Here is a 24,379-nt window from a genome sequence, read left to right on the forward strand (position 1 = left end):
AAATTACAAGTATTATGAAATCAGTGACTGAGTCCAGAGTAGTTTCCTAGGCAGATTGCTCCTGTATGTAGCCTTCCCTTTACATCTGCCATTTTTTATTAGCCTTATTCCCAATATTGTCACTCATTCTGAGAATTAGCTAATAACCTCAAATACTAGCCAGCTTCCCAGGAAAGCTGATTTTCTTGGATGATATCAATACGTTCTCATGTGTTCTCATTTCTGGTTGGATTTGACCATTGGGATCACAGCTGGAGAATTGAGGGGGCAGGGAAGGTAGATATTGTCATGGTTTCCCATAAAGTCATCTTGGTATATGGCTGTTCCTCTCAAGATCTTACTTTACACAACTTTCTACTTCCCAATTGTAATAAATTCTTCATCCCTTCCTTTATTTGGTACAAGAAGAGTAACATCTCCAATACTGTTAGTCCTGGATTCTTGCACTATGCTATGTAGTTACCCAGAATCTCCCAACACTTTAAAATTAGTTATTTTGCAATAAACCATATTTAAGTTATCCCAATTAAATGATTGGCAGGTAAAATTTCAGGTACATTCATTATCTGGTTAACCTTGTGCTTAAGAAACCCAGCAGACTCTTACAAGAGGAGGGTAAAAACAAAAGCTCAGAGTTGAGATCAAAAGTAATATTTTTAGTGGCTGCCAAGGTCTGGAAATAATCTGAATGTCCAAGAACAGATGACTGGATAAAAAAAATGTGGATACTTATGTGTAATGGAATACTACTCAGCTGCAGGAAAACACTAAAATCATACAATTTACTGCTAAGTGGATGAAACTGGGGAATATTATGCTGAGTGGAGTCAGCCAGAAAGAGAGGGACAGATATAGAGCAATCTCTCTCATATGTGAGATATAAAGAAGCATAGTGTAGAAATAACAAATGGTCAAATGTAGGATAACATTGGTTTGCCCTTCCTCCCTGGCCTCAGGGAGCTTGGGTTTGTTTATTGCTCCCCCAACCTGTCAATTACCTTTGCCTCCTGTTCAGACTCTGCTGACCTGTAAATTTTGTTTTTCTCTTCTCCTTTATGTCCTTTGCATGGTTAGTTACTTCAGAGTGATTACTTTTTGTATGGACACAGGAAGACCGTTACAAAGACAAGCCTATAACTTGGGAGTTAATTGACTCCAGCCCGGCCCAGCGATAGCACAGCGGGTAGGGCGTTCGCCTTACACGCGGCCAACATGGCCACCGACCCGAGTTCGATTCCTCCGCCCCTCTCGGAGAGCCTGGCAAGCTACCGAGAGTATTCGATATGCCAGACACAGTAACAACAAAGTCTCCAATGGAGACGTTACTGGGCCCGCTCGAGCAATTGACTCCAGATAATATTACCTCCTGGACATCTGCTCTCTCAATTTAAGCCTCAGTTGCCCTTACTTCCTAGATCCCCAAAAGCAGGGTCCCGAGGAGGGACTGGATGGACCCAGGGCAAGCAGTGAACTACCCTGGCATTGAAATGGGCCTGGCCAAAGTGCCATAATGCTTAACTTTAAGAACACGATCACGATCATGATCATCCTGTTGTTCGTCAATTGCCTCCAGCAGGCACCAGTAACGTCTCCTTCATCCTAGCCCTGAGATTTTAAAAAGTGCCATAGTCAAGGCTCTTTCAGGGTTAGGAGAATGATACCCATCATTGTTACTGGTATTTGGCATATTGGGTACGCCCTGGGGAGTTTGCCAGACTCTGCTGTGTGGGCAGGTTACATTCTGTAGCCTGCCAGGTTGTCCAAAGTAAAAACGAGATAATAAGATGTTGCGTGGCCGCGCACTTCCTGGAGCTGGGTTTTATAGTCTCTGGGTCTTGGCCATTGATGGGATTACCTGGCGCCGGGGGCAGTTGGTGGGTGTGACCCCTGCCTACTGGAAGATGGAGGATCTGGGTGGAGGATGCTCAGCCCTGATCCGAGCAGGCTTGGAGATCTCAGCCCTGCGACCCACATGCCTGTGTTCCTCTGCCAGTTCCTTCATGCGTGTGGAGAATGGCCTCAGCATGATTGTGGCTGGTTCTGGAGGTCTTCAGCTGCCAGGGAGGGAAATTCAACCCGCCCCCCTTCCAAGGGGCCTCGGCAAGGACAGCCACACGCAGGGGCAGGAGACTCTGTGCTGTTCTCTTCCGGGAGCTGGGTTTTAAGAACATGATCATGGACAAATTCTGTCATGATCCAAAAAGTAATAACTAGATTTGGACCCTGCTAGGGTTAGGAATGATTAATCCGGCCTGAGCACTATAGTCTGAGTCTGTGGCAAGATGTCCCCAGGAGAGTCAACCTACAAGCCTAATTGTGTCTATTACTGTGTCCACACATGATGGCAAATATTCATTCATTCATTCATTCATCATCCTGTTATTCGTCGAAATGGGCCTGGCCAAAGTGCCATAATGCTTAACTTTAAGAACACGATCACGATCATGATCATCCTGTTGTTCGTCAATTGCCTCGAGCAGGCCCCAGTAACGTCTCTTTCATCCTAGCCCTGAGATTATATTCAAGGCTCTTTAGGAGAATGAGACCCATCATTGTTACTGGTATTTGGCATATTTGGTGTGCCACGGGGAGTTTGCCAGACTCTGCCCTGTGGGCAGGCTATATTCGATAGCCTGCAAGTTTGTCAAATGGCAAATATTAGTAAGTAGAATTAAGATGTTAATTAAGTTACAGGTTTAAGGAGAGGAGAAACACACCGTAAGTGCTGTTTTGCTCTTGTGGGCTGCAGGTGGTCAGGAAGGCTTGAAAAACATGCTTGCACTTCCTGGGGGGAGGCGTGGTTAGAGAAGAGGTGGTAAAAGTGGGACTGCCAAGAGTAAAAAGAGAAGTAGAAAGTTAGAGAGAGGCAGAGTGGGAGCTGTGGGCAGAGCGAGAGACTGAGTTAGCAGAGATAGAGTTAGCAAGCCAGAGTTGGAGAGAGCATTGTGGAGGGAGTTAGAGAAAGGGTTGGAGAGAGCTGAGAGAAAGAGATTTGCGAGAGAGTTGTGGCCAGAGGTGGAGAGAGTTGTGGAGAGAGTTTGAGAGAGAAGAGAATGGAATAAACAGCAACTAATCACCAAGCAGCTTGGCCCTCATTCCTCCTTCATTGCAACGGCTGTCCCAGGTGTGGAAGTGGTTTGAAAACAACGAACTCCTTGGCGAGAGAGAGATCCACCCAGAGACCCTTCGAACATCCTTTAATGTGTAATCCCTCATAGCACCACCCGGACAAAAGGGGTTTACACAGCTCCTGGAAAGGTGATTACTTAGCCCCGCACTGAAGGTTTTACACATTCAAAGACAATAATACCTGAGAACTGCTTTAACAGAACTACATTTACCAACCGCCTTTGGGAGTCCTGAGGAAGTTTAGAGAGGACCTTGAAACATTGGTGGAGAATAGTGGATAGTTGGTGGAGGGTGTGGTATTGAAATGTATGTATGATACCCCATTGTTAAGAGTTTTGCAAATCACAGTGCTTCAAATAATTTCTTTTCAGTGAATGGTAATAAATAAAATAGAAAATAGCCAAGATACTCTATTAAGGAAAAGTCAACCATGGAAAGACAGGTGAAATAGTTCAAAAGAAACTTAGTTTTCAAGCCTGAGTCCTATTCACAAGCACTTTGGCAATTGATGTAAAAAGGAACTTCTGATCACAAAGACATAGTGGCTGACCAGACAGGCTCTTCATTTTTTAGTATCTGAACAATCTCTAGGTCCTCCGTTCTTCCCTTCTATTTCCTACAGTGTTTTGCACAAAATGAAATGCACATAGGTCACCAATTCTCTCCATCATTCTATTAACTACCAGAGACACACCTCTACCCCATGTTTGGAATAATGAAGCATGAAAAAGCTATTAATCTGGCTCCACCTAGATGCATCAAGTCAAACTGCAGGACTGTTTCCAGACTCATTATTGGAGTATGTACCAAGCAATGAAAAACGTACTAGTCAAATTTATAGCCAAATAACTAAAAGAAATAATGGAACTTCGATTCTGAAAGAAAGTAAAGCATTTCTAAAGGGCTTACCACACACCAGGTTTTATGCACATTACCTCGTTTAAACCATAAAACAATCCTACAATGTAGAAGTTATTCTCTTGAATTAACAGATAAAGTAACAGAGGCAACGAGTAAGCAACTTTCTCAGATTACTCAGTCAAAAACCAGTAAAGCCATATTTTAAACTTTATTATTTCAAGCCTATTTTCTAAATTGGGTTGTGTGGCCTATAAAAGATGCTCAAGAAAATCCATCTTGGTGAGCAAAAGTTCTAGAAATTTTAGCTAAATTCTTATTCTTTTTAAAATTTTTATTAGTGAACCACAATGAGGTACAGTTGTAGACTTACAAATTTTTGTGCTTTGGTTTCAGTTATACAATGATTGAGTACCCATCCTTCCACCAGTGCCCTTTCCCCACCTCCAATGTTCCCAGCATCCTTCCCACTCCCCACACCCCTCTTTACTTAAAATCTTTTTGGATTTGGGTCAAGTGGTGGAGCACATGCTTTGCATGTGTGAAGCCCTGGGCACTGCCCCGACCTCTGCTAGGTGCAATTCTATGCTTACCAAGCAATGCCAGGTGTGGCATCTACAACAGTAAAAGTATCTCTATGTCTATGTTTTATAATGTATATAGCATACAGGTGCATGCACAAAAATTCATACCTATAAGTATATTGCTTTTACTATTTTGATTTCTTATTTTATTTGTCTCTCTTTTTTTCCCCAGGCCTCATTCCTCTAGCTTCCAAACTCAAGTGCTAGATTTCTCCCATGAAATGCTGATTTGTATGAACTTCATCAATAATATTCATGTTTCTGGCTTTGAAGAATTACGAATGAGTGTGTATAACCTAAAATGTTTGCAACCCAGAACCAAAGATAGCTCAGAGAACTGGTATACATGCTTTGTTTAAGGGAGCCACAGGTTCGATTCTCAGCACCATGTGGTTCCCTGAGCATTGTAGAAAGTGATTAAACACCTCTGTGAGGGACAAATTTTTAAGTTTAAGTCACTACCTGTACTCTTTTAAGCATTCTTTCTAATACAGTATAATTGTGAGGAGTATAGATTCTAGAAACATATTGCTGTGCTTAAAACCTCAGTCCTAAAGTTGACAATGGTAGTAATACTGGTGCTGAAACATTGTGTGCATGAAAAACTTTAAATATGTATATATATACATATATATATACATACTCATTAGTTCAATCCCCAGCACTGCAAAATTTTTTTTTAAAAAAAGAAGAGGAAGGAAAATTTCTAGAGACCTTCCTTACATGAGTAGTTATGATGAGTTAGAATCATATGCCTAGGGCATTTGCCTTGCACACGGCCGGCCTGGCTGACCGGGGTTCAATTCCTCCATCCCTCTCAGAGAGCCTGGCAAGCTACCGAGAGTATCTCACCCGCATGGCAAAGCCTGGCAAGCTACCCGTGACGTACTCTATATGCCACAGTAACAAGTCTCACAATGGAGACATTACTGGACCCGCTCGAGCAAATTGATGAACAACAGGAGGACAGTGCAGTGTAGTGCCTTTTTTTAAAAAAAAAGTTATGATTCACATTGCCAATTGCCTTTTGAAAAGATTGGACCTTTTTGAATTACAACAAATCAATGAAGGTGTTTGCTTCACCTACTAAAGGAATCCTGGCAATCTATTTAATCCTTGATAATATAATAATCAAAATAAATGTTATTATCCCATTTACACTTTCATGTATTAACAATATGAAAATCTGACAAATGATACCATGTGTTTACTCAAAAGGAGTTTTAAGTATTTGTTCACAAAGAAAATTCACAAATATCTATCACGATCACGACCATCCTGTTAATCATCGATTGCCTCCAGCAGGCCCCAGTAACGTCTCCTTCATCCTAGCCTTGAGATTTTTTAAAAATCTATAAAACTATAGACAGAGACTATAAAACCCAGCTCCTGGAAGCACGCGGCCACATTCGTGGCATCTTATTATCTCATTCCTACTTTGGACAAACTGGCAGGCTACCGAATGCAACATGGCAGAGACTGGCAAACTCCCCGTGGCGTACCCAATATGCCAAATGCCAGTAACAATGATGGGTCTCATTCTCCACAAATATCTATAGCATCTTTATTTATGATACCCTCCCAACTGAAAATAGTCCACATATCCATTAATAAGTAAATGAATAAATAAATAAATAAATAAACGTGTTGCCATAAATGTAAACACACACGCATACATATATGTACATGTACATATATATGTATGCATACATACATATGTGGGCGTGTGTATATATGTATATACACATATATATGGACATGAAGTAACATGAACATGAAGTAATCTCAAAACTTTATTCTGAAAGAATCCAGGCCCAAAAGAAATTGCACACACAAAAAAATTGAACCAGAGAGATAGTACAGTGAGTAAAGCACTTACCTTGTACAAGGCCAACCCGAGTTTATTTCCCTGTATCCCATATGGTCCCCCAAGCACTTCCAGGAGTGATTCCTGAGTGCAGAGCCAGGAGTAACCCCTGAGCATAGCCTGGTATGGCCCAACACCAAAACATAAAATTAAAAACTATGACTGGAGGAAAATCAGAATGGCATTTACTTCTGGAGGGTTGTAGTCGGAGAGGGAAGTGTATATTTGGCTTAGGTTACTGGCTACATGATATGAGTTATACATTTGTTAAAACTCATTAAAATAATAAAGTATTAAACAGACATTTAAACTCCTATGTTCATTGATTATTATTCATAATAATCAAGATCTGGAAGCAGCCCAAGTGCTTCCAAATAAGTAGATAAGGAAACTGTGGTATATATACACAATGGGATGTTACTCAGCTATAAGAACAGATGAAATCATACAATTTGCTACTGTGAGGATGGAACTAGAAGGCATCATGTTAAGTCAGAGGAGAGAATCAAATACAGAATTTTCTCTCTTATATTTGAAATGCAAAGAAACACGGTAAGGTATAATGAATGGTCAATCCCATCAGAGCCTGAGAGTTGCCCTACATAAATGAGTTCACCAAGAGAGTGGTGGAGGTGCTATGGGGTGATTAATGGTAGGAACCGATGGAATCTTGAGATATTGTAAGAGGGATATTGTCACTGGTGGAGGGTATGGTATTGAAATATACTAAGATTGAATTTTGGTATTAATAATACTGTAAATTATTATTCTTAAATTAAATTTTTAATAAAATGAAATAAAAATAATACACTTAAATTGGTATATTTATTATGTTTCAGTTGAGTTGACTGACTCAAGAAGGAAAAGTATTTTATATATAATTAAATATTTCAACTTTAAACGGGTGTTGGAACATTACATGAAATCCAATCATGAAAAAAAATATTTCAACTTTACACCAAAGTACAGAAAATAAGTCACTAACAAATCCATCACTCTGAATGAAAAAGCATTTGTCTTTTAGATCTCTGTGTTAGATCTCTGTTCTTAGAGAAACAAGACATTATAGATACTTAGGAAACTTCTCCATTCATTCCTCCTGTTGCAGAGGAAATTACTCTTCCTAGTATGATGTATCTTATTACCAAGAATGATGTGTTCTATATATTTGCCTTTATGAAAATATATTCATCATGTGTCCAAATTCTTAGATAAAGCATAGTGTAGCACATACCATTTTTTGTTTTATTTTTCAACGTTAACATTTTGAGAATTCCTCATCTGTACATGCAAAACTGGTTCATTTATTTTAGCTGCCCTTTGAAATGCTTTTGAATAAACAGTTTCTCTACTCCTCTACTGATTGAGATTTATATTATTTCTACTTTTGAAAAGATAAACAGGGGGGTGGGGAGGGAAAAAAAGAAAAGATAAACAATGCTTCAATGCATACCCTCTTAGATGACTATTAAAGTACAGGTCACCTTTCTACCCATTTTTAACTTTGGCAAATTAATTTCTAATGTGGCTCTAATAATTTACACTCTCACCAACATGCTTTTTGTATTCCTAAAAGCACATAGTCATTGCTGCTATTTTTGACATAGTATGAAATCTTGTTTAATTATTACTTGCTTTGTGTTTTCCTTTATTCAATAAAGTTGGGAATTCTATTGACAATTTGAAGTTTTCTATGAATGCAATTCAGTTTTCCCATTTTTCAATTTCTTATAGTTTTTCTTTACTTCTTGATTTGTTTTTGCTCTATATAAGTTCTGAATATTAGATGCTTCATTTGTTAAATTGTCTATGACCACATTTATGGGGGTCTTCATTTCTGGCTTCTGTAAATTGTTCTTATGTCTTTCCATTGGGCTGGAGTGATAGCACACCGGGTAGGGCGTTTTCCTTGCAAGCGGCCAACATGGCCGACCTGAGTTCGTTTCCTGTGCCCCTCTTGGAGAGCCCAGCAAGCTACCGAGAGTATCTCGCCCGCACCGCAAAGCCTGGCATGCTCCCCGTGACGTATCAGTAGCAATGGTCACAATGGAGACGTTACTTACTGGGCCCGCTCAAACAAATCAATGAACAACGGGAGGACAGTGACAGTGACAGTCTTTCAGGGAAGTTCTTGCTACACTCACAAATCAGTAACATCAAGCATCATTTGGGAACATGTTTAAAATAGAGTCCTATCAATTGGGATAGAGAGGGGACCACTATGACAAAGATAGTTGGAAATGATCACTCTGGTTAGGATCTGCGTAAAGGACAGGTAAAGGGACAAACATAATAACCTCTCAGTATCTGTATTGCAAACCATAATGGCCCAAAGGGGAGAGAGAGGCAGTCAGTCAGAGAGAGAGAAAGAGAGAGAAAGACCAAGAGAGACAGAGACAGACAGAGACAGAGACAGAGACAGAGACAGACAGAGACAGAGACAGAGACAGAGAAGGAACCTGCCTGCCATAGAGCCATAGAGGCAGGCTAAAAGGAAATGGTGGGAGGGAAACTGGGGTCATTGGTGGTGGGAAGTGGACACTGACAGAGAGATGGGATCACTGTATGACTGAAACCTGATCATGAACAGCTGTGTAACTATGTACCTCATCATGATTCAATTAAAATTAAAATTTTAAAAATTAACCATAAGAAAAGATAATAATAAAATAGAGTCCCAGGACCCTCCCTAGATCTGCTGGATTCAAATTAAATTTGTGGGAGTGTTAGGGCCACACCCATGGTGCACAAGACTTACTCCTGGCTCTTTGCTTAGGGATCACTTCTTGCAGTGCTGTGGATGACACTGGGATCAGGTGCATGCAATGCAAGTATCTTACCTCCTGTCCTATCACTTTGGCCCTGTGAATCAGAATCTAAAAGTTTAACAAGAGCACTGAATTATTTGTATGCAATTAAAGATGTTTGAAAACAGGATTTAATAAATAAGTGCAAGTTTTCTTTCCTGCTCATTAATTCCCATCTGCTGTCTGCCTCTTCTTTCTAAATAAAACTCCCTCGCTTTGGACCTGTGCATCTTTGAAAAATTCCAGAAATAAAAGAATCCATTAGAATCTGATTCACAAATGGAGCATTTGGGGGTTTTATCGTGGGGTTTTCAAAGTGAGACTTATTTAAGTTAATCTGCTTCCAAATAGAAAAATAAATAGCAAAGGCTGCTTTATTGCAGTGCAGCTCAAAATGCAAACCTTGAATGTTTTGCTGTCAAGCAAGAAACTACTTCAGCTAGGAAGCATAGTCCATCAAATATCTTTCTTGTTCAGACATGCTTCTATTTTTAGTTAACACAAAATATTCCAGAAAATAACAGAATAACAACTGGAATTAATGTGCAGATTGCAAAAAGTTGTACATGTTGTCAGATGTGTGAGGGCTTCTGTATATCAGAATGATTTCCTGGGGAGTTGACAATGTATGAGGCAGGCACGGAAAAAAAAATACAAGATTACAATGATATCCCGGAGGGGCTGGAGCCATAATGCAGTGAGTAAGGCACTTGTGTTGCATGTGGCAGACTGTCACGGTCACTGTCACTGTCACTGTTCTCCCGTTGTTCATCGATTTGCTTGAGCGGGTCCAGTAACGTCTCCATTGGAGACTTTGTTGTTACTGTGTTTGGCATATCGAATACGTCACGGGTAGCTTGCCAGGCTCTGCCGTGAGGGCGAGATACTCTCGGTGGCTTGCCGGGCTCTCTGAGAGGGGCGGGAGAATCGAACTCGGGTCGGCCATGTTGGCTGCGTGCAAGGCAAACACCCTACCGCTGTGCTATCGCTCCAGCCCCCATGTGGCAGACCTGGGTCCAATTTCTGGCACTCCATATAATCCCCCGAGCCCACCAGAAGAGGTCTCTGAACGCAGAACCAGGAGCAAGCCCTGAGCACTACTGAGTGTGGCCCAAACCCCCAACCACCCCTCCTCCCCACCAAAATGATACCTCGAACTCTCTGTTTCCCACACACAAGGTGGGTGAGTCCACAGTCTAGGACTATTTAACTATCGGTAATGGGCAAAGGTATTGACTATTCACTGAATGTCCCGTAGAGCTCTTAGGTATTCATACCCCCAGCAGTATACGCAGAACACTGGATCTAGCCAATGGTTTGTAATTAGGATAAATTTGTCACTTCTGATCTGAAACACTTCATGTCCTGCTCCCTTTCTCTTTTGCCTTGTAAAAGTGGTCAGGAGCAGCATAAGGTTCAGCTTTAAGACAACTGAACCTCCCTAAGTAGAATGGACCCCTTGAGTGACCAGGTGGACTAGATTCCCCATGGTGATCCACATTGTACATGTAGGATGAGATAAAACTTTGTGTAAAGCTGCAGAGATTAGGGTATTGTTTGCATTGCAGTATAGTTGGCATTGTGATATCACTGTGAGCATAACCAACTCTGCCTATGGTAAGAGCCAGTGTCATTGAATGCTACTTTGTTCCAGGAACCAACTGGTAAGTTCTACATGCTTACTTTTATATCAAAACATGTTCTGATGGCCATTAACGTTATCATGCAGGTCACATATGACAGATACATATATTAATAGTATAGAGATTTATCTATATGTGAATATAGATATGCCATATATCTGTAATATGTTACATATTTCTAATAACTTTTATATAAGGAGTCTTTGTTCCATTCCTCATATTATGTTCAAAGAGCTGTCTCCCTTACTCACTCCATCTGAGTGACGATCTTGGATGCCATCTCTTCCTCCTTTACATTATTATTATTATTTCTTCATTCTCTTGAATCTGGTTTCCTCACCCTCTATTCATTTTTCTTTATCTTCTCTGTTATTTCCAAGGTTTACCAAAGTTCCCCATCTACCTACCTTATTCCAACTATATCTCCTTTTCCAGTGTATATCTACTGTCTCTAGTGTTCAAATTCGGTTCTTTCCCTGTTTTCCCCAGTAAATAACTGTTTAAATATTGTTTCTTCCCCCCTCACATTAACAAACAGCTCTTTGCTGCACCCCTAAGGATGCCTGCACTAACAAGTGCATTAGGAAGTTGTTGCCTTACTTCAGTTCTCAGCATCATGTGACACGACTAACCACACCCTTCTGTTGAAACACTTTTTTGGTGGGATCTCCCTCTGTGGTTGCTCGTTCTCCTTTCCAGCTTTATCATGTGTTAGACTATTAAATGGTGGACGCGGACAAGGCCCATTACAGTTTCTTTTTTCTCTTCTCATGTTAGAGTTACATTTTCTCCTTTCACCTTATAATACTTCCTCATGCTGCTATCATTCATAGACTCATCCTTCCCACAAATATGTCCCTCGATCTGGGACTTCTGATTGCCAGTTACCTACTCAGCCCAATACCTCCACTTTGATGTCTTAGGGTGCTCCAGACTCAATTGACCATGTCCTTCCTGTAGGATAACATTGGGTTTGTCCTTTCAGTCTTGCCGCAGGGAATTTAGTTTACCTTAAAGCAATGTCCTTTGTGTATGTACACAGGAAGACAGTTAATATTATGCTTTTGTAACTTGGGGGTTGATTGACTCTTGATAATATTTGTTCCTGGGCATCTGCTTTCTTAACTCAGTTGCCCTTAGTTCCTAGCACCCCAAAATCATGGTACTGACGAAGGACTGAATGAACCCAGGGCAAGCTGTGAGCTTCTCTGGCATCGAAATGGACCAGGCCAAAGAACCATAATACTCAACTATCAATTGAGAGTATGATCATGGACAAACGCTGTCATGATCCAGAAGTAACGACGAGATTAGGACCCTGCTGGGGTTAGGAAGACTAACCTGGCCTGAGGACTGTGGTCTGGAATATATAGTGAGATGTCCTCAGGAAGAACCAAACTTTAAGTTTGATATATCTCTTACTGTGTTCATACAGGATGACATTGCTAGAAATATTAGCAGTAGATTTACTACAACTAATTAAGTGGATTACTAGCTGAGGAAAGAAGAAAGTAACACACCCTGGATGGGATCCCTCCCTTAAACAGATCTCCTAGTATTCTGGAGTAATCTCTTTAGATGAGAATTTATCCTTGAGTTAATCTCCTGGAGGAGTGGCCTTAACCTCTATTTGTTGATTTGTTAATGTTCAACCCACCTTTGTATCACCACCCTATGTGATTGCTATATAAACTAAGACTGGAAGAGCGGAAGGGTCAGAGTCAGAAGTGAGAGTGAGTGAGAATCCAGAGAGAGAAGCAGAAGGGCTCCAGAGAGAGATATCGGAAGAGACCAGAGGAGAGAATACAGAGACAGAATCAGAAATAGAGAGACAGACAGAAGAGAGCACAGCAGCACACAGAAGCAGAGCACAAAGGAGGAGCCATCCCCATCTGGTCCATACTCAGCGGCTCAAGAGCACCAAACATGGGTGGTGAGAGAGAGTTGACCAGAGAGCCTGCGAACAAAACACACATCACATCATCATCCCTTCCTTGCGCAAATATATATATATATGATATATCACATATATCATATATATACACCTACTCAACTCTCCTGGTACTATACCTACTGAACCCTCCTGGCAGGGCTCTGGGGACCATATGTGGTACTGAGGATTAAATCTGGGGACAGCCGAATGAAAGGCAAGCAACCTATCCACTGTACTATTACTGGCCTTAAAATATTTTTTAATATTTTTTAAAGCCAACTAAAACATGTTATAACCAAAGTCTTTAGAAATTCTGATTTTACTGTAGCAACTATGACAATGCCTTTAAAGTCTAGGAATGCTTTCCAAAATAATTTAGCGTTTGTTTTTGCTGTTTCTATAAAAATTGTTTGGTAGTCCTGCACTACATAGGAGTCAGTAGATACCATTTCCTGTTGATTATGCTGCTAAAATAGCTTTTGATATGCCAGCACTTGTCTAGTGTCAATGTACTGTATTCCAAGCCAGCATGACTGCTGGTCTCAATTGCTGCAAGGGCTCTGAACCCTCCTCTTTGTTCTAATTAATGCTCCCCAAGCAGAAAGGCAAAATTAATTCAGTAATACACATAACTGATTCTATCACTCTTGCATAAAGCCCCTCGATGGTTTCCTATTGCTCTGAAGTTCTGTAAAATCTCAGATTCTGAACAGGTCCAAGATCTCCCATCTTATCAGGATCCCAGCGTCACCTCTTTGAACCCTTGGAAAGAGTCAAGCTCTGTGGGATCCTTTGAAGATTTACTTTCTGCCTAGGCTCTCTCACCATTCTTTCCCAGCTTCTCCTTCTTCAGTTCTGAGATCGAATGTTCTCAGATAACCGTTTCTTAACCTCTTATACCAGACCGTTGCTCCTTGATGTTACTTCATAACTCCCCCTTTACTTTCTAGGTAAATGATTATTAGTATATACTTTAATCTCTCCACTGTGAAAAATTAGTAACATGCTCTAGTGCACACAGGAATTTAGGGATCCTTGAATTCAGTTTTGTCTTATTCTAAAGCCCATGACCACAGCAATCACATGCACCTATATTTACTGTTCTTGGAAAATGACTTTTTACCTTTATTTTATAATAGCCAATTGCTGAGCATAGGAAAGTAAGGGTTGACTGTAGAAAAACATAACGTTTCTGAGGGAATTCTAGAACAACTGTTCTGATGCAGGTAAAACCCTTTGCGCACGTTTCTTTTAGTAGCAAATCTTTCACCTGGGTCTTCACCTTCTGTGAGAGGACACAGAGGGGCTAGTGTTTAGAGTATGGGCTGGAAGAGCTAAACTAGACCCCAGTTGTCCCATTGTATAATCTTCACATTGGATTGCTAGCTATCTTACAGATGGGACTCATACAGTTGGGACCCATACATACTGGGACTCATTCAATCTATCTCTAATATATTAAGCATGATTATTATATATAGTGATGTATAATTATATGATGTTATGAGCGATAGCACAGCGGTAGGGCGTTTGCCTTACAAGCGGCCAACATGGTCGACCCGAGTTCGATTCCTCCGCCCCTCTCGGAGAGCCCGGCAAGCTACCGAGAGTATTCGATATGCCAAACACAGTAACAACAAAGTCTCCAATGGAGACGTTACTGGGCCCGCTCGAGCAAATTGATGATCAATGGGAGGGGCTTTACCTTTACCTATGTATATATAATATATTCATAGCATATAGTATATATACTATGCTAATGTATGTCAATATATTTTATATATTAATATAATATGAAATATGATATATTATTCATTTAAATAAGATTATAATTAATATCCTGTATTAATTAATGTATATTATGTGATTATATAATACATAATATACTATTGTGATTATATTCTTATTTTCTAAAGCATAGAATGTATTATTACTACATACTGTCACTGTCCCTGTCCTCCCGTTGTTCATTGATTTGCTCGAGCGGGCCCAGTAACGTCTCCATCATGAGACTTGTTGTTACTGTGTTTGGCATATCGAATACATCACCGGCAGCTTGCCAGGCTTTGCCATGTAGGCGAGATACTCTCGGTAGCTTGCCAGGCTCTCTGAGAGGGGCGGAGGAATAGAAATTACTACACAATATATATTATATATACTGTATTGTATATTAACATATATCATACAATAGATATTACACATTAAATATATGATAAAGCATAGTGATGTCATCACTAATAAGGAAAAAATTGGTAATTGCTGAATTCCTTTAGAAAAAAATTGAGGCATCACAGTTCAAACTAATAATTGATATTGTATAAAATACACCTTTCAACTTTTAATGATTTATATATATTAGCTATATGTAATATTTATTATGCAATGTAATCCGTGCTATATATTATATAGTCTTTAATACCATTTAGGATTTGGGATGCCCTACAGAGTGCCTATCTCATTTACACATGGTGACTATTACTAGTACTGTAGTTCTCTGTAGACGGTTGCTTGTGTCACATCAGTTTGACCGTTAACACGAGACGTTTGAGACGTTGGTTACTATCCTAACGAGTAACGGTTAACGGCTTTAAATTATCTCTGCTTGATGCGACGGCCCCTTCCAGGGATGAGCAGTTGCAAGAGCGCGGCACTTTGAATTTGCGCCTGCGCGACGCCACGCGCTCTATTGCCCCGCCCCCTGCCCCATCTCTGCGCATGTGCAGCCCCGCCTTCCTCCCTGCGCCACGCCCCCGTTGCCCTTAGCGGCTATTTGTTGACTTCCGGTACGCGATAGTGTGGGCTCTTCGGAGGGTCGCTAATGGGGGTCCGTTGGGCCTTTGCCGTCTGTTTCGGAGCCAAGGCCCTGCCTTAGGCCCGACGCAGCCACCCACTGTTTGGACCTGGTGCAGACCCAGGTTGCCAGGATGCCCCTCGGCATGGGGGACCCCGATGAATTGGTGCCCGGTGAGTCGCGGCTGCGTAGTGGCGGCGGGCTGGGGGAGGGTCCACGGGCGGGCGGTTGGCCAGGCCCCGCCTCCTGGCCGCCTTGTCTTCGGGGAAAGGCCCAGGCCTCTGCGGCCTTGTTGCGGGGGTGGGCGGCTCCACTGTCACAACTGTCACCGTAACCTGACGAGTGACTTAAGGGAGAAGAAAGATGGTGCCTTTCTAATTTTAAAATCAGAAGACCGGAGAGGTCTTTTAAATTTAAAAATAAACTTTCGTTAGTTTCTGTTTCGATGGGTTGCTCTTTAACCTTCTTGTAAATTTCATGAGCTTTTGACCCGCGAGTGGGGGCGAAGGGGCTGAAAAAGGGACCCTTTAATTAGACTTTTAAGGACCTTATTCCGCTGGGTTTCAGTAATACACTTGGCCTTGTGACCCGGTAGCACATTCGTACTCTTAACAAAAACGTATGTTTCATGTGGCCGCACATTAACTGCGAGGGATGCCCGCATCTCTGTTCTGTGATAACATTAACGTTTCAAATGGGGATAAATGGGGATCGTAGCCTGCTCATTGATTTTCTGACCCCTGCAGGAATGGGAAACATCCAATCCGTTAGGCCCGCGAAAGAATTTGGTCTCGGCTTGCAGGGGCAAGCACAACATAATAAGATCTGAGCAAAGATAGCAGGCTCATTGTTGAACTTGATTGGCGTGGTCCCCACATATTGTGCTAAGTGTCCAAATGATCCTTGGCAGAAAAAAAGGTTAAATTACCCACCCTGCCAGTTGGAATAGCGAAGAATCAGAGATTCACCGAAATTTCCTTTGCGTCTTCTACCTTGAATGACTCTGAGCTGGTTAGAGGCTGGTCTGCTAGAGTCCCCTAGCTTGGGGAGGAGTCAAGAACAAAGGGGCAAAAGCCCTTTGCAGGCTGAGGGTCAGAGCAGAGCCTGCAAATGGCTGAGTTGGGGCAAGAGTATCTAGTTTTGTGCTGTTTTGTGCTGTTCTGTTTTTTTTTTTTGATGGAAAGCCAGAACAGCACTAAACAGTTCAAATTTTAGAAGAACAGAGCCTTCCCCCCCCCCCCCCAATTTCAGTTTTACTAGTTTAAACTGTGATGCCTCACGATTGTTCTCTAAAGGATTTCCATAATTACTAGTTTTTTTTCCTTATTAGTAGTGACATCACTGGGCTTTCTGGTACCCATTATTTGTCCTTAGGTTTGTTGGGTATGTTTTGGCAGTACCAGGGATTGGATACAGGGCCTTAAACATGAGAAGCAGTGCTATACGCTGAGCCTCTCCCGTCCCCTATTTCTTTATGTGTGTTCTCCCTGGATATTTATTTCCTCAAAAGCTAAATCTGGTGCTTGTGTGTGGAAATGGTTACTGAGAACTAGTAGGTGTTTTTGATCTCCTCGAAGTGGTACTGTATCAGAGTTTGTGCTAGTACAGTCTTTTATGCCAAATGGTACTTAATGTATGGTTATCCTCCAAATTTTCTCGAAAGATAGATTCATCCTTTGTATTTGCGTGTGTTTAAATGGTTATTAATAACTAGTCGAGGGGTTTGTTATCTTCAAAATGGTACTGGATTGAGAAGTTTGTTAATGCTGCTGGGGGCTCTTTTCAAAAATGGCATTTTATGTGTGATTATCCTCAAGATTTCCTTAAAAGTTATATGTGGCATATGTTTGTGTTTAAAATAATTATTGAAATTAGTAAGGGTTTTACTTTCACTTCTAAATGATACTTTATGTGTGATTGAGTATCCACCAGATTTCCTTAAAATCTAGATTTAGCCTGTGTATGTGTGTATGTATAATGCTTATTAACAAGCAATGGGGCTTTTGGTCTCTTCAAAAGGTTACTGGATCTGGGGCCAGAGTGATAGTACAGCGGGTAGGGCATTTGCCTTGCACATGGTCAACCTGGGTTCGATCCCTGGCATCCCATATAGTCTCTGAGCTTCTCCAGGAGTAATTCCTGAGTGGGAAGAGGGAGAGGGAGGTATAGAGAGGAGGGAGAAAGGAGAGAGGGAGGTTTGTGAAAAGTTTGTGGATGCTACTTAGAGCTCTTTTCAAAATGTTGCTTTATGGATTTTCTGAAAAGATCTCACCTCTTTATATGCATTTATATTTGTGTGTGTTTAAAATGGTTATTGAGAATCATTAGGGCTTTTGGTTTCCTCAAAATGATACCTTGAGTGTGAACATCTTTGAGATATCTTCTCTGTGTGTCTGTAAATGATTATTGAAAAACAAGGGTTGTCAAAATCTGGAAAAAGCCAGAGTGCCCAAGAACAGATGACTGGTTAAAGAAACTTTGGTACATCTACACAATGTAATACTATGCAGCTGTTAGAAAAGATGAAGCCATGAAATTTGCATATAAGGGGATGAACATGGAAAGTGTCATGTTAAGTGAAATGAGTCAGAAAGAGAGGGACAGACATAGAAAGATTGCACACATCTGTGGAATATAAAGTAACAGAATAGGAGACTAACACCCGAGTAGTAGAGATAAGGACCAGGAGGTTTACCCTACTGCTTGGAAGCCGGCCTCACATGCTGGGGGGAAAAGGCAGCGCAGACAGAGAAGGGAACACCAAGTAACGGGTGTTGGGAGGACCCGCTAGGGTTAGGAGCTGCCGAAAATAGACTATAGACCGAACACGATGGCCACTCAATACCTCTATTGCAAACCACAGCACCCAAAAGGAGAGAGAGAACAAAAGGGAATTCCCTGCCACAGAGGTGGGGTGGGAGGGGATGGGGGGGGGGGAGGGATCCTGGGATCATTGGTGGTGGAGAATGGGCACTGGTGGAGGGATGGGTACCCGATCATTGTATGACTGAAACGCAAACATGAATGTTTGTAAGTATGTAACAGTACCTCATGGTGATTCACTAATAAAAAAAAGGAAAAACAAGGGTTGTGAGTAATTTCCAAAATGGTACTGTACAAAAAAGTTTGTGACTTTCTTCGTGTGTGTATTTAAATGGTTTTTGAGAACAGTAAGCGGTTTTGGTCTCTTCAGAATGGGTGAGATGAAATTTCTCAATTAAGAAGTTTGTTAATGTGACTCAATTCTTTCTTCAGAAAGGTGCTTTATGTATGATTATCCTTGAGATTTCCTCAAAAGCTAGATCTGACATCTTTCTCCCCCCACCCTATTTGTATATGTGAATGTTTATTGAGAAACGAGTATCTTTTCAAAATGCTACCAGATTGAAATTTTTCTGAATATTACAGAGGTAGTGGTTAATGCAGTAGCATTTAATCAAACATATTTAATTATTTGATTTAAGAATGTTAAATCTCAGCATTCTGAATCCTCACAAATAATTTAATAATACTGTACTGTTTTTGTGCATGAAGATTAGTCCCCAGCCAGGTGTTAACCAACCTGATAAGTTACCAATTACATTAACTTATTCCAGGTAATAGATAGCTATCTTGGTAGTTCCTGAAGACCACTGCCTTTCTTGTACTATGGCTCTGTGCACCAAATAAGTAAATAATACACCTTTCATTAGTATATTTCATAACAAAACTAAAATGAACTATAATTAGTATAATGGAGTAAAGGAGGGAGAAAGGCATAAAATAGAGCTAAAATGGAGTGAGAAATGCCATAAGACTAATCTGTAGAGATAGTGGAAAATATTTTGTGAACAGGCAACAGTATAAATTGTAAAATATGATTATTTGCAGATTCGGGTGCAGTTTTCACATTTGGAAAAACTAGATTTGCAGAAAATATTCCAAGCAAATTCTGGTTTAAAAACGATATACCAATATGTCTTTCATGTGGTGATGAGCATACTGCTATTGTTACAGGTTAGTATTAAAATCCTAAACGAAACTTGTAATACTTAGAGAACACCAGATATAGAAGGTGCTTTCTCACCATGTTGAAAATATGTAGAAAGTTCATTTTTTACTTTACCAGAGATTTCTTGATAGTTGATTTATCAAGAGAACTTTTAATATTCTAAATTCCCTTGTTTATTTAACAAAAAAATTATGTCTAATCATAGAAACTCCTATCTGGCAGAATTTACTATAACAAATATGGACAAGGTAACTTGTTTCAGCATGGAAAAGCAAGGACTACTTTCAGATATAGCTTTTTAATTGTTTCAAAATGTCTTCAATCTTCCATTTCTTTATTATGAAAATGTTCTTATTTCTTTTTCCTTCCTACCAGGAAATAATAAACTTTACGTGTTTGGCAGTAACAACTGGGGCCAGTTAGGATTAGGATCCAAGTCAGCAATAACCAAGCCAACATGTGTCAAAGGTTTGGGGTCTTTGTCTTTTTACTCACTCTAAGTTCTAACAAACTATAGAAGATACTTTTATATTGATTGTATAGTTCTTTAATTTCATGTTATAAACAATGAAGCCTTTATTTCTTTGTTTTTGAACATTTAGTTGAATATTGTTGGTGTTTTATATTGTATATACAATTCAGAAGCACCCTTACATATTAGGGTCTAAGAGCACATCGATTACAAACCCAGAGTCCCCTGAGGAAGTTTTACACTGGCCATCTATTTGGGTTTTTTCACACTTTTTCATCTTTTCATTTACATCTTTTCATTTCATTTGCATATTTTCGTTTTGCTTACATCTTTCTTTTTTACAGTTTTATACTGACCATCTTTTTTTAACCTACTTATACATTAAATATTACTGATTTTGTATATATAGATAACAGTGCAGTGTGGCAGAATTTTGAGGTCTGTCTTGTTTAGAGCTTTGTATTGGTATTATATAGTTGTTGGTTTTCTAAAACACATATTTTCCCAGCCGTATTTATGGCCAGATGTATCAAAAAAAATGTCAGGATTGAGAAGCTTGATTAGCTCTTATGTTTTTACAAGAACAACAGGACAACATTTTAAAATCAATCCCAGAAAATATTGGGCAATTGCTGCCTTTACAAAACTTTCTCATTTTTATGCATAACACTTCTGTTTGACTATAACTTATGAACATCAGTTAAACTTGAAGACTGATATGTGATTAGCAGTATTTTTATCATTGTCAATTTAAGTTTTAGCTCAAAATTTTGTTGTGATTTATCAAATTCATGCTATTTATAAGTATTGTAGAACTTTCAAGATACTTCTGCTTAAAGCTTATTTATTGAGCATAGACTGTGAAATACTTATATATGTTCTTGGTTACTCTGATTCTCACTCGCACATACATAACAGTCTAACAAGTTTATCTAGAGAAGCATTTTCCAAAGTGGGTGATAATGCTACCTGGATAGGGGTTTGGGGGGAAAGGCTGTGCTGAAATAGTAGCTTGGGTGCAGTTAGAGGTGCTTTCTGTTTGTTTAAAGAAGGATTATTTCCAGGGAGCATTCAGTAATCATTATTCCTGAAAATGGGCCAAATAAATTTAGAAAATAAATCTCTTTGGGGAAACCTCTGGTCTAGAGTATGAGATTCTCGAGACTGGGTACTCTGATTTAGTTATTTTTGCAGCCCCCAGAAATATTCAGCCATAAGAATTCAGTATTTGTTCTTTGCATGTTTTATGAATGAATGCCTTGTAGCTAATGTAGGTGCATGCCTATTAATATTGGACTTTGTTTCATTGATTGAGGTAGAAGGTGAACACTTGGTGGTTGTGATAGATTAGGTAATAAATAGATCAAGATGGTGAGAAGGGGCAGAATAAGTAAATTCAGAAGATCTGAATGCAGAGTAATTATTTAAAATATATAGAGGTTCCAATGCCTTACCTCAGATTCAGGTTCCCCAGGGGTCTGGCTGATCTGTAATTTTTTCTCAAAATTCTATCAGTTATTATGATACACAGTTCTGAAGACCTTTGCTTTCATGATTGAGAACATCAACTATAGGATCAGACAGGCCTGCATTGTTTATCATTTTCATAACCATAAATATTTTGTCATTTTTAATTTTAGCATTAAAACCTGAAAAAGTGATATTTGTTGCCTGTGGAAGAAACCACACCCTAATTTCAACAGGTATAGTGTTCAATATGTATGTATGGCTTCCTGCCCTATATGAGGACCAAGCTCTCATGCCCGTAGCATAATTTTGTAAAAGTAATAGAGTCAGTACTTTGGTAACGGTAGGGTTAGACTTTAAAAATGTAAATAAATGATTAGTATACTTGTTCTGCTTTTGGAAATATGCTAAGTCTTCACTGGTTGAAAAAAAAGCTGTTTTTTTCTTGGATTATACAAGGGACAGAATCTCCTTGCCTGTTCACATCTCAGGCTGGTTGCTTCAATCTCTGGTCTTCCTTCTATCTGGAGGGTAAGCAGAAGACTCTCAAAGGCTATGTGATTTCAAAGTCCAAGCTTGAGGGTAAATCAAAAACCCTAGAATAGCCTAAATAATTTAGAAAAGAACAAACAAGCTCTATCTGATTTTAAGACCTACTGGAAAAGGCCAGCAATTAGGAAAGTCTGCTGTTAGGTAAAAGATAGGAAAAGATTAGTGGAACATAATAGATTTCAGAAGATGCCCAGGCAATTCACTGGAGAAAATGTAGACTTCAATAATTGCTTTTTAACAAGTACAGGCCCTGACACCCTAATATACCTCCTTTCCCTCATACCATTTCATCTGTCTTCAGACTATTATTGCCTCCCTGCCCTTTTCCATACTCTTTCCGTACTAAAGGGCCTCCTTCTCATATTTAGATTCTTGTCTTTTAAGATTCAGTATGTCTTACTTTTCCCAAAGAGCTTTTTATGACTTTTAAAACATTTAGTCATGTAATTATTCTTTTTAGTACTGTAGTAACTCTGGTTGCACTATATGTACTGATTGTGCTGCTTAATAGTATGTGGCCTTATATTGTCATTCATTTGAAAGCTGTGTTTATTTCCTCAGCTAGCTTCATTTTCCTAAAATAATACCTAATTAAAAACCTTAACTGATTTCTTCCCTAACTTCCCCTTTAATTTAGTGAGGATAGCTTCCTGGATATTGTTATGACAGATACCACTAAGTTTTAATGTTTTTAAAACTGTTCATTAATTTGGAACTTACTGGAAGTGCTTATTGTCTAGACATATATTTATCTAGTGCTGAGAGTGACCCAGATGCTATTCTAAGAATTTTTAAATAGTAACTAATTTAATCTTCATAGTAGCTCTGTGAATTATATCCTGTTGTCACCCATTTTACACATAAGGAAAATGAGACCAAGAGATTTTTTTATTCAGCTTATCCAAGGTCATTTATCTATTGAGTTGCAAGGCTGAATATGCAACCAGGAAATCTGTCTCTGGAGTCCTAACTCCTAAACAGCACGCTGTACTTCATTCCAGTTTGACTGAATAAAAAAATTTAAATTACATGTCATTTTCATTTTTATAATAGTTTTGGATTTGCTTAAATTTATCTATTTGCTACCTGTTGTTTCTTAATTTTAATGTGTATCTAATTTGTGCGATAGCACAGCAGGTAGGGTGTTTGCCTTGCATGCGGCTGACCTGGGTTCGATTCTTCTGTTCCTCTCTGAGAGCCTGGCAGGCTGCCAAGAGTATCCCGCCTGCACGACAGAGCCTGGAAAGCTCCCCGTGGTGTATTCAATATGCCAAAAACAGTAACAACAAATCTCACAATGGAGACATTACTGGTGCCCGCTCAAGCAAATTGATGAACAATGGGAGGACAGTGTTACAGTGCTACAGTGCTAAGTTAAAATTAATAAATCACTTCATTCAAAATTCTGTGATTTGGAATGTAAACTAATTTGGATATGTTTCCTCTTTTTTTTTGGTTCTGAATTAATGAATTGTTACAATAGCAAGGAAATATATTCTAAACATTCTATGCATTTCAGTTGCTAATTAAAATCCAGAATTATTTCTAGAATGAAATTTCACAGAAGTGTAACCTTGTTTTTTTTTTTTACAAGTGAAAATTTTTCATCAGTTTATAGAACTATCCTGACTTTCTTCACTGTTATTAAATAGAGGAAATTCCTGGTATATACTGACCTGTGTCATAAAGATAGTGACCATGGTTTACTGATGTTTTCTTTTCAATGTGTAGAAAAAGGCAATGTATATGCAGCTGGAGGAAATAATGAAGGGCAGCTGGGACTTGGCGACACTGAAGAAAGGAACACTTTCGAGCTAATTAGTTTTTTCACTTGCGAGCATAAGATTAAACAGCTTGCTGCTGGATCTAATACTTCAGCTGCATTAACTGGTAAGACTTTCATGCTGGGACATATCTTTTTAGAGAGAGGCTTTACCTACTCAGTAATTGAACGCAGCTTTATTAGTTTTCTTTTATTCATTATGTGTTTTTAGAAGAAATTTAAAATAGAAGTTTACATCATGACATATTTTACAATGTTATATTAATTTAGACTTGGTATGACTATTTACTCAAAAGGTAATTGTTAATTGCATTACCTTTTCTACTGTATGTGTTCTCAAATGTCGTTTTCATTGTGTCTTCTGAAAGTTAACTTGCAGCTTGAATGAACTTGCTCTCAGAAGTATCATAGAAATCGGTTGGATATGTGGAGGTGATAATATAGTTTGTAAATGACATCACACCTCTCTATCCTCTTTATGAGAAGTTCATCTGAGACATTT

General features: G+C 39.5%; 1 protein-coding gene across 3 annotated transcripts in view; it reads left to right on the forward strand.

Moving 5' to 3' along the window:
* The first annotated feature begins 15,591 nt into the window (after positions 1–15,591).
* RPGR (retinitis pigmentosa GTPase regulator) overlaps positions 15,592–24,379 on the forward strand; it is a 160,308-nt gene continuing 151,520 nt past the window's right edge. For all 3 annotated transcript variants that reach the window (XR_008794859.1, XR_008794860.1, XM_056131226.1), the window contains exons 1-5: positions 15,592–15,785; positions 19,483–19,608; positions 19,979–20,071; positions 21,716–21,778; positions 23,826–23,984. Coding sequence is in view for 1 of the 3 variants with exons in the window: in XM_056131226.1 (XP_055987201.1) it covers positions 15,746–15,785; positions 19,483–19,608; positions 19,979–20,071; positions 21,716–21,778; positions 23,826–23,984 (481 nt within the window). In the remaining 2 variants the exon portion in view is untranslated. The remainder of the gene's footprint in view (positions 15,786–19,482; positions 19,609–19,978; positions 20,072–21,715; positions 21,779–23,825; positions 23,985–24,379) is intronic.

This window comes from Sorex fumeus, unplaced genomic scaffold (assembly GCF_029834395.1).
Source record: "Sorex fumeus unplaced genomic scaffold, SorFum_2.1 ptg000086l, whole genome shotgun sequence".
In the NCBI taxonomy this organism is placed as follows: Eukaryota; Metazoa; Chordata; class Mammalia; order Eulipotyphla; family Soricidae; genus Sorex; species Sorex fumeus.